The sequence below is a fragment of the Gallinula chloropus genome (genome assembly GCF_964237585.1).
Source record: "Gallinula chloropus genome assembly, chromosome: 2".
Classification (NCBI taxonomy): domain Eukaryota; kingdom Metazoa; phylum Chordata; class Aves; order Gruiformes; family Rallidae; genus Gallinula; species Gallinula chloropus.
In genome coordinates, this window is record NC_140086.1 from 88,846,845 (window position 1) to 88,858,113 (window position 11,269).

The 11,269-nt window shown below is 44.2% G+C and overlaps 1 protein-coding gene across 1 annotated transcript; it reads left to right on the top strand.

Moving 5' to 3' along the window:
* Positions 1-3,848: 3,848 nt before the first annotated feature.
* LOC311188643 (serpin B12-like) lies at positions 3,849-10,969 on the top strand (the record flags this gene model as incomplete). The annotated part of the gene is made up of 7 exons (XM_084260108.1): positions 3,849-4,016; positions 5,606-5,719; positions 6,089-6,220; positions 7,073-7,190; positions 8,417-8,559; positions 10,284-10,454; positions 10,565-10,969. The coding sequence occupies 7 exons, from the start codon at positions 3,849-3,851 to the stop codon at positions 10,967-10,969; spliced, it is 1,251 nt and encodes a 416-aa protein (XP_084116234.1).
* Positions 10,970-11,269: the final 300 nt, after the last annotated feature.

Genomic DNA, 11,269 nt, shown 5'->3' on the forward strand with positions numbered 1-11,269 from the left:
CACTTTATTTTCTGCCTCATCCTATTGACTGCATAATCTAATACACCTATTAATTATGGTAGTTTTGACCACAAGGTTTTATTCTTTGAGAGTTTTTGTTTTGATTTCATTTACCCTTAGCTGAAAATAAACTGTAAAGAGAGAACAGATCATAGAAAAGGAGTGTACTTCATTTCACACAACCATGGAAGAAGTTTGTCATGTTTAATAGGTCTGTAGTATACAGAGGTTTTTTTCTGAAGGAAAGTCTTTTTCCTGGGTGGTTCCTTGCTCACATATAGCAGCACCAGATATTTCCACATGCCAGTCTATGGTAAAAGCTACTGAACCATCATGCAAGGCATCTCCCTTGGGCAGCTGCTTGCTGGCTCAGCACTGTTGCTCATGTTCAGTGCAGATGCTTTGGCTAGTGCAGAGGGCAGGTACGCTCCTCCGGAAACATTTCTTTTGACCTTGTGTCTCCCCTCCTTGCCACTCCGAGTGCTTTTAAAAGTGACATTGCCATTTGTTTCCTACCAGGTAGATGTTCTCCAAACTCCACTGTCCTCACAGTAACTCCAAAACTCTCACTGACTGACTGATTACACAGGTTACACACATGGCTTTATGGTGTGGAATCTTTCATGTTGTGCCCACCCCAATTTAGATTAAGAAAGTTCACTAAATCCTTTCGTTCTGCAGTAACAAAGCTCCTCCAGCAGCCCACACCACCCCTTTCCAGGGGCAGCTCTCTAAGCAATTCCCATTCACAAAAAATGGAGTTGGCCATAGTGTTAGCACCTGGATGTCACCCTGAGGACAACCCGCTCCTTTTTGTAAAGGAGTGGCCACCTTGGTACGCCAGCACTCGCTTTTAAAACTTGTTCCCAGCTCCTGGGTTCTCCCTCCAAGCTTGGCAGTCGGTCCTCTCCCTGCAGGGTGGGGTGGAGGTGCCGCCTTCCTGCTGAAGTTTATTAACTCTTTTATTTCTCCTTAACTTGTTCTGAGGTTTGGGCACACCTACAATATGCCTCATGACCTACATTCGCCATGAACGATTTCACAGCTCCATTTCAGATCTTTCAAGAGGTGTGGAAGTGGAGCAATACAAACTTCAGCACTAAAGAAGCTCTGAGTTTTGTTTTCAGAAGGTTCTGGATAGTGGGTAATGAAGATGGAAGAAAAGAGAAATGATTATTGAGTGCAATGTCCTTTTCTTGTGGTAAGGTGACTGTGTTATTAAAAGGAAAATGAAAGACAAACACATGAAGACACAAGCAGCAGAGCTAGAGCAGCTGCTTTCAGAATTAATGAGAAACAAGTCATCTTTAATTTGTTTGTTCAGAAAGCCTGTTGGGTATTTCTCCTCTGTTTTGCCCATTTGGATCAGGTCTTTATGTGGAGCACTTCTGGACTTCAGGGTAAAGCAGACATCTCAGTGTGAAACAGATAGGAGCTTTTTCTTTCGGCGTTGCCTGTTCGTTCTTTCCCTGGAGCATCCATCAGAAACATGATGCAGCGCTGATTACTGCTGTGCTTTCCAAGCTAGTCAGAAGGCAAGAAACATCTGCATGTGCCACGTGTGGCACCTTCATATGTTCAGCAACTTGACTTTTCAGCTGCATTGCAGCAATCTCTCTTAAGCTACGTCTGTTTTCCTGAGAGCTGAGTTCACTTCCATTGCTTGGCACCTGCTGTGGGGTAAGATAGTTTGCACAGACAAGTGCTGCACCTCAGCTGAGCCACAGAAGCTCTCAATGTCCTGGTCACTTTTGGCGCCTGAGCCCCAGCTTCTCACGCAAAGTTGGTGTCTGGCTCATGGCTGAGCAAGAGGCAGCGTGTGCTCTGCATCTTTGAGGACAATGTAAGACATTTTTGGTAGTTCATGGAGTAAGGGTAGGGTCTCTGTATGTGTTGGGGGCTATGGTTGGGATAGAAGAGCTGGGGGGCCTCAGTGAGTGAAGGGGATGACAGGGGAGCATTGACTAGGAGTGGATGGGGGCTCCAACACTAGGCAGCTCCTTCCCAAGACCCCTCTCGAAGTGACTGCTGGACACCAACAGCCTAGAACAGGTCACACAAGTGTTCTACTCGTGAAAAATCCTGCAGTTCAGCTCTGCACCAGCCTTTTCCCACCCTCAGCCCTCTGGTGATGCAGGCTGGAGCTCCCCACATAACTTGGCCTTGCAGGCTGCAGCAGCTGGGGGCACAGTGCTGAGGAAGAGCCTCTGCTGTGCCAAGCCTTGTGCTACCCCACCTTTTCAATGGAGAGGAGCTCTTGCAGCTTGCTATGGTCCTGACCCACCTTGTCCCTGTTATAGCAGGCTGAAAGCTAGAGCCAGCCAGATCTCTTCAGTGGGTGGGTTACGAAAATGATTAAGGGCCTGGAGCATCTCCCCTATGAGGAAAGGCTGAGTGAGCTGGGACTGTTCAGCCTGGAGAAAAGAAGACTAAGGGGGGACCTTATTAATGTTTATAAGTATCTTAAGTATGGGATGCAGGGGGAAATGGCCAGCCCCTTTTCAGTGGTCTGTGGGGACAGGACAAGGGGCAAAGGCTGCAAGTTGGAGCACAGGAAGTTCCACACCAACATGTGGAAGAACTTTTACACAGTGAGGGTGACAGAGCCCTGGGACAGGCTGCCAAGGGGGGTTGTGGAGTCTCCTTCTCTGGAGATATTCAAGACCCGTCTGGACACTGACCTGTGTGACCTGTCCTAGGGAGCTGCTTTGGCAGGGGGGTTGGACTTGATGATCTCTGGAGGTCCCTTCCAACCCCTATGATTCTATGATTTCTCTCCATTCTATGGCTGTGTATTTTCCCCTAAATAAAGTACCTTTCTGGAACGCAGCCCACGGCTACTCACCTCTATGCTGCAAACAGTCGGGAGTGTTGCTTTCCACACATTTTTCTGGTATGCTGTCCAGAATATAATTTGCTTGACATTGAAAGTGCTGTGAGGTTTTTTGAGGTATATAATGATCCCAGAAAAGTTTGCATGATCCCACTTTACAGTTCTCTTCTAAGGGACAGGAAAGGAGTTTGTAGCCCCCTTTTTTCAGATGGCTTCCTGCTTGCAAGGGCCAAGCTGGAAGTTGGTCCTAACTCATTTTTAGTGGAGTGGATTTCATGTAAATGATCCTTGGGAAAGGTATCAGACTGTTGCTAGTACAAAAGGAAAGAGTGAACTTGTAGCATTGAACAGGAGCTTAGAAGATCCTTTTCAGAGCTGTTGATCTATTGCTTTGCTTGCAAATTTTAATCATGCATCCTGCCTGAATTGGTGGCTCCTGGAAAACTCATGAGGAAGAAAAAAGTATTTCAAACTGTTCATGTTTCCATATGTGGTTCAGTCTCCATAGCTGCTAATGACCCTTTTTCATATATACATTTAATTAATAGTGATTTTATTTTTATAGATCTGTTTTTTGAACCACTCATACTACAACTGTGGTTACTAGACATGTTTACATGCAGGAGTAGTTTCCGTCAGCAAGTTTCTGTCAGGAATCACTTGTTGTTACACGAGGAAAGAGCTGATACAACCAGTTTGCAGAAGGAAAATGTTAAATCCACAGTTGATTGACTTCAATACTGAAATAAGAGGAAAATCTGAAATAAGGTACACCATGGGATGACACAGAAAAACGGTCCTTTCTGAGGAACTCATGCATGTTGTGAGTGTGATTTCCTCTTCCAGACCTGCTCTGCCCTTGCTCCTGCAGTGTGGCATGGAGCGACAGATGTGTGCTGTTTCAAACTCTCAGATTTTACAGTCTTCTGACAGATGCTTCACAGTGTGCTCTAGCTAGGTGAAAAGCTGTGTTAAACTCTTCTCTTTTGTGCTCCCAGTCAGCAGGTGCTTCGTGATGGGCTCCATTTCTAGATCAATTACTGAGTTTTGCCTCGATCTCTACAATAAACTCAACAGAAATGCAGAGGCCACAAACATTGCCTTCTCTCCAATGAGTATCTCTATTGCCCTGGCCATGGTCCATCTAGGTGCAAAAAACAACACTGCTGCTCAGATAGAGAAAGTAAGTATCAATGAAACATGCCAGGACACTTCCACATTGCTTGCTGTTTCCTTAATGGAAATGTTTGGCATCCTAGCACTGCGTGTGTGTGAGGATCTCATAGGAAACAAGTGTGAACACAACCACGGATGCTGCCTTCACAGTCATGCTTGGAGTGCTATGGTCCTTGCCATCTGCCCCCATGCAGAACACAAGAGCATGGAGCAAGAGCTGAAAGAGCAGAGGTGATAGACCACAGCAGGACAGTCTGCCTTTCCCCCAGCCTGCTGCCAGAACATCAGGTTTTGTTTCAAAAGGACAGGCATGTGCTTCCTCCCACAGTTGCTGTGAGAATCCTGAGGTGGGCAGTGGGGAGAGTTGCAGAAACCTGAAGTGACTGCACCTTGGTGGTGGAACATCAGCTCACTGACCACTTATGACCTTTGAGTCAAAATGTCTCACCTGCAGAGCTCACAGGGACCTGGGTGGGTAGCGAGGGCATGAAGAAGGCTGGTCACTGCGGCTTTACTCCCTGAAGTGCAAGTTCTGCTTTCTACAGTCTTTCTTCACTTTTGTTATAGCCATGAGCGGTACAAGACCAGTAATGCCAAAGCAGAGGTTCTTGTCAGTAGCTGTCTCTGTACTGGCAGATCTTCACCCACATATGCTAACACTGCCATGTGCACAGCCTGACTCCTGGGTCATCCGCAGCCAAGGCAGACATGCCCCCCTCCTCACAAGGTTCCCAGGGCGTGGTGGGCTGATCAGGGGCCCACCCAGCCACGCTCTCACTCCCCCTCTTCAACAAGGAGAAAATAAGTGGAATAGCTTGTGGGTGGAGATGAGGACAGGGACATCACTCACCAGTCACTGTGATGGCAACACAGACGTGATTTATTTTGGAGCCGCCCGGAACCAGCTCCATTTGGCATGGGTGCAGCCCCCGATCTCTGCACAGAGGCCACCCCTGCGGCACCCTGACTGCCACAACCTTGCCGCATAAAACCAGTACACAAGGGCTCTTGCTGGCTTTAGGAAAGCAATGGGGAACCTGTACCCACAATAAAAAAAAACCCCAAGATGAAATCTGTGTAAGTTGCAAAATCGTTACAGTGGAGAAGCTGCTGGGAATTTTTTTGGTGAGATATTTATGCCAATACTAGAAAGAAGGACCGGTTCCCATTAATAGCTCTGCGGTTTTGATGTATTTCCTAAACTGACGCAAAGACTGGGAATGGTTACGAAAAGACAGTCTTGATATTTTCAAAGAAAACTATTTTTGTCTCTTTGCCCGAAGCAACTTTTTGTTTCAAAATTCCAGGCAACTGTAGCAATAAAAATACAAACCAAATGCAAACATTTTGAGGCAGTGGGGGAGGGTAACGTTTTTGGGGATGAAGTGCAAGTTCTTGGTTTGCTAATACAGAAATGTGAATTTGAAGATAAATACATCTACACTTTCAAGTCTTTCATTTCAGCCTAACTGAAAGTGAGGAAACACCTTTCCTAAATTTGCACCATTTATCCAGGACAGCAGAGAAAACCTTTTAAACAATTAAAGTGCCTTTATCCTGGTTACAGTTGCGATAATTTGGCATCTTCAACTGCAGGTACTCCATGTCAGGAAATCTGCAGGAAGAACGAGCCTTAGGTCTGACCTTGAGACTGCAGCCCCAGAAAGGGAGCTGGAACAAAGGCAGGAAAGACAGTCATCCCTCCTAGAGGTAAGTCCTTGGGTGGGGGGAGTGCAGGATGGTGTTCTTCCCCGCACGGCCCGTCACTAGGCAGAAAGCACTAGAGCCTGCCTGCCACTGGAGGGAGTCGAGATCCCAGGCACAAAGCTTGCCTGAGCCAGGAGGAAATACCTGAGACAAGGTGTTACCTTGCTAAGGGGCTCCTCTTCCCTAAGGTCAATGCTGAAGCCTCCAGTGATCTAATCTGAAGGTGGGCCAGGCAATAAAACTTAGGCTAGCTGGATTTAAAAATCACTACAGGAGGGATTTTCCCCATGGTGTAGTTTATTTTGGATGCAAGTTAACAACCAAAGCTGTATGGAGGAATCGTTCTAATTGTCGTGTTTGTAGTATTCCCAGTGTAACAAGGACGGGGACCTTAACCACACAGCATTCCAGGCACTGCTCTTACAACTACAGAGCCTTGGCGAAAGCTACGTTCTAACCCTGGCCAACAATCTCTTTGTACAACAAGAATTTGAACTCAAGCAGGTGAGTTACCCGTATCTGCTAACTGCTGCGGCCCCCACCTCAAGGGTCCCTGCAACTGTGAGCCTCACTGTCGGCCCCTCGTGCGTGTTTTGGGGCACTTGGTGTACTTCTTGGAGCCGTATCTCCTGTGGCTGGTGGGAAAGAGAGAAGAGAGCCAGTTTTTCAGTTATTTTGTTTAAAAGAATCCTACCCCATGGGCATCAGTGGCTACAGAGCAAAAATAGAGCAGGAGTCTGTTCACTTTTGGTATATGTCTACACTCAGGCAGAGGTGTGACTACAGCCAAAAATGGCCTATTCAAGCTGTCTGTTGACTACTCACTTCTGGGCTTGCAAGTTGCACTGCTGGGGTAGCAGGAGGCTTGGGGAGGATTTATCACTGAGGTGTTATGTAGTTTGATGTGTAGGGCTGCTGTGCTGTGCTGAACTTCCCGCTCCCTTCTTACTGAATGACAGAGGGGTCTTTAGATTACCTAGTACGAGTAACTTGCTAGTCACACCTTTGCATTTCTGCCAGTTATTTCTGTTGATACTTAAGCATTAAGGAATAATACATCTCTCTCTTAAAATTTTTATTTGGGCACCAAGTGTGCTGTTCTCCTGGGAAGCCTCTTTCTTGTGACTTTCTTTTTATGTATTTACTTTTTTTGCCTATGAAGTAGAATAGTTACCACTTCTAAAAGATTCTCTGAATAAACTTTGGATACTTGATGTTTCCAAAGCCAAATTTTGCCTTATGGCAACAACAGGATCCTCACCATTTCTCAAATAGTTTTGAACCATTGATTTCTTTCAAAAGGGAGCAAATGCTGAAGAGGTTTGACAGATTTATAATCTTTACTTTGCTTTACAGCAATTTCTGACATGCACTAAGGAACTGTATGGAGCCATTCTGCAGACAGTGGACTTCAGACATGCTCTTGAAGCAGCCACAGAAAAAATTAACAGTTGGGTTGAAAGTGAGACACAAGGTAAAACAAAACAAAGCCATAGCCTTCCTGTCACTGCCTTTTCCCACTGCTTCAACAGAAGAAATTCTAGGGTATGAAAAAGCAAAGATCTCTTCATATCTCCAGGTGTTCAGTCTTTACCTGTTTAAAGACAGTTTATCTTCCCATTCCCTCTTGAAATATTGGAGTAAGTTATCAGTTTAATTATTTCTGAAATGAAGGTGGCTTTGCTGTCAAATACTTTTGTATTCCCACCCTTATGCCTGGCGTGCTAACTACAATAATGCCTGTAAGGCACACAACTAGACAAATGGCTTCTGCAAACAGCCACAAATGCAGCCACAGGGCAGCAGGGGATGGGAGCTGTGACCTTCATGGTGAGACTGCGAACAGCCTGGTGGCTGGTGGGGAGGGCTACTGAGGACCTGGATATTGGTAGAGCGATGCTGACAAAGACAAGAGATGTGACCACCAGCAAGACTCACAATCACAAGTGACAATTGACCAGCTCTTGCCCTTAACAAGCTAGTAGGGGCCATTGGCTCTTACTGATGAGACTAAACATGATCCATGTCACGTTCCCTTAGCTTTGCCAGAGCTGCAGCAGCAGTGAGGTAAGAATTTTCTAAATCTTCTGGCTGAACCAGAACTTCCTGGGGAACAGGCAAATAGATTTGAAGGCTTCCATAATATCTCAGTTGCCCATCTCCTGACCAAACCTATCCTAGTCTGTGACTGGTGTGGGAGAGAGATGTTAACCCCTGTTGATGCCCAGTAAGAGGGTGAAATTTCAGGGACCGCCTTGCACAGGGTTAGGATCCATTGTTGCTCTGGGTGCTCATATGAAGCCTGTGAGCCTGCTAACTCCTGCTTCAGCCTCTTTGTATGAAGTGAAAAGCTCCACAGTTTAGTGCAAAGGGAAAGATGCCCTCATACAAACTGAAATACATAATTAATGGTGCTGCCTCCTTCTCTGTGGTTGATGTCACCTGGCACATATATATATTAACACTGAGGTTCAGAGTTGGCTAATTTGATGACCTCACTCCCCCCGTCTTCCCTGGCTGGTAACAGTGCTGGTAGAAGAATCTACCATTTGTTTGCCTGTATTTTCCCTGTCGTTGAAATAAACAAGAAATGGATTTCTAAGTTTCTCCAAAACTAAGTTCACAAACAAGTAATTGAGTCTCAGTCCAGAGTCTTAATGACAATTAACAAGTACTTGTGTATTGCAAAATGTTCTTTAGGTAAAATCAAGGACCTTTTCGTCCCTGGTGTGATCACCAACGAAGCAGTTCTGGTGCTGGTGAATGTAATCTACTTCAAAGCATCCTGGGAACACAAGTTTGATGAAAAAAAAACTGTACAGAGAGATTTTAAACTGAATCAGGTACGTCTTTGTTCTGTAAATCTTAACATTATTTACACTAGATACCTTGAGCATTGAGGCACAATGTCCAGGGTGCAGCAGCTCTTCGAGCAGGGTGTGTGTGTGCTGAAACTTAACCTGCCTCTCCTGCTGGGAAGAGGTGGCAGGACGGTTTTTCTCAGGAAAGCATAATCTGTACTGAAAAAACCTGCAAGGATCAGAAGTCGCAGCCGTGTAGGGCTTTGCCCTGATGATTGGCAGAACACAAGTGTTAGACCTCATTAGCCCTTTTGAACACAGTAGCCATTGCAGACAGCTGTCATGGACTGAAGGGAGTCTGAACATCCCACTTCCTATAGGCTCCAAGGGCTCCTTTTGGCATTTATATGTTCAACAAGTTTTAACAATAGCTACACATTTGAGAGATTACAACAGACCAAAACCAACCTTGGCCAGACAGTAACAAAAAACAAAATACATCTGCAACTTGAAAAAGCAGAAGTTTATTTATAGTATTTGAAATATTTGAAAGTTTCTTTTAAATAGATGTTATTTTTTAGCCCTTTTTTCTGTCACAGGATCAGTGCCAAAACCCTTCATTGTTTAACAAAGGTATTGTCAGTATGTTTGCAGAGTTACTTCTTTAACAAACACATTCCTCTCAGTACTGTGTGTGCCTTTGAAGTATAAGAGATTTTACCAAAAGAGCCAATCAAAAACATTTACTTTCATTTCACTCAGCTTTGTCTTCTTTACATATGTTATGCCAATATTCTATTAGTTCTTTTTCATAACAAAAGAAAAAAAGCCCTGACATATTTAGCTCTGATCTAAAGCTGAAGAACTTTGTATCGGAAAAAGTCTCTTCTGAGTGTTTCTCATAAATCAAAGGAAAAGGTCAGAAAAACATATATTTGTAGTTATCACATTGCATTTCATGGCTAAGACACTGGTAAGAAACTGTCATGTTGGATACTTAAATTTGTGACTTTAAATCTCTCGTTGGATATGGATGGTGACAATGGTCTGTAGCAGAGAACATTTGGTGCACTGCTGCAGCAGGAGAAGCTGTGAGATAAGGAGAAGCAGTATAGATTTTTCTTCATATGTTAACCAGTCCCAGCAGGGTTTTTTTTCTGAACGTATGTCATGTATCAAAATTCTTCTTCTATTTCTTTGGAAGCTGGCTAACTGTAAAAGGAAACTTGAGCCTTTTTAGAGTTTTCAAACCACCCCACCACAAAAAACAAACAAACAAAAAGGCAAGATAACAAGATTTACAAGATCACGCCTGATAAAGGCTGTGATCTTGATCTTAACCAATTCATTACTTCCTGTCCAATCAGTCTGATAAAGGACAGCTTGATTTTTACAGTGCTATTTCTTCTTCATCTCAGTCTATGTTAGGACTTGCAAATCCAACCAGTATCAGCCTGTTTGGATGTGTAACACTGTTAAGCAACTTCACTATCGGATCAATTGCAGGGAAACTGGTTTTTGGTTGGGTTATTTTTTGTGTGTGTAGTTACACTCATCTCCCCCTCCCCCCTTCCCATGAATTATCCCCTTTATGTTTATGCATGACAAAGCTGATTGTTGTGTGTCACTGTAGATGCATCAATAAAGAAAAATGTCTAGCCTAACAACCATTACCACTGAAACTCTGACTATTGATATTACACCTATAATGTTTAAATGTTAAGAGCTGTATTCCTCAAGTGACTATATGATTTCCTTTTAAATAGAATGAGAAAAAACCCGTGCAGATGATGTATCAGAAAGGCATGTTTAAATATGGCTATATTGAGGAGATAGGTGCTCAGGTCCTTGAGCTTCCTTATGATCAGAAGTCACTGAGCATGATCATCCTGCTGCCAGGTCTTGCGGCCGATGAATCTACCCATGGGCTGGAGCAGGTAAGGCAGTATATATCATGGGCTTTATCTGAATTAAGGGTGGGTAAAAATCTAAACTTTTCAAAGCTGCCCACTTATTTTTAAGCTCTTTTTCCCACCCCATTTTCTAGATTGAAAGCACAATGACCTATGAAAATTTAATGCTGTGGGCTTCTTCAGAGCGCATGTTTGAGACAAGAGTGGAGGTATACCTCCCCCGATTCAAGCTTGAAGGCACCTTCAACCTCAATGAGGTATTACAAGAGATGGGGATGACCGACATCTTCAGTGAATCAAAAGCTGATCTTTCTGACATGTCATTTTCAAAATCTCTGGTGATGTCAAATGTTGTCCATAAGACGTATGTGGAAGTCAATGAGGAAGGCACCACAGCGTCAGCAGGTACAGGAGCTGTGATTGTGGGGAGGTCTCTTCCTCTCACAGAGGTGTTTATAGCCGACCACCCTTTCTTATTTCTTATTAGACACAATCCTACCAATGCTATTCTTTTCTTTGGAAAACTCTGTTCACCTTAAAACCACCACCATTTTCTAACATTGTGCGAAACACCCGGATGACAACCAGAAATAGTACTTTTTCCCAATGCATTCCTAATCCTTTGATAACTACCTTGTATTTTGGATGAATCACTGCAAGAAGTTTAGCTTAGAACCCATCAACTGGATGCTTTGCTTCTAGGCCCCTTGGCCTGAAGCCAGAAGAGTAGTAAATTTTGCCTTAACCCCACTGGATATGAATAACATTTTGTTTTCTGGATGCCCACATATGCTCCTGTATTTCTTACAGTTCCCCAGCCCAGCCACATAGTATAGCAC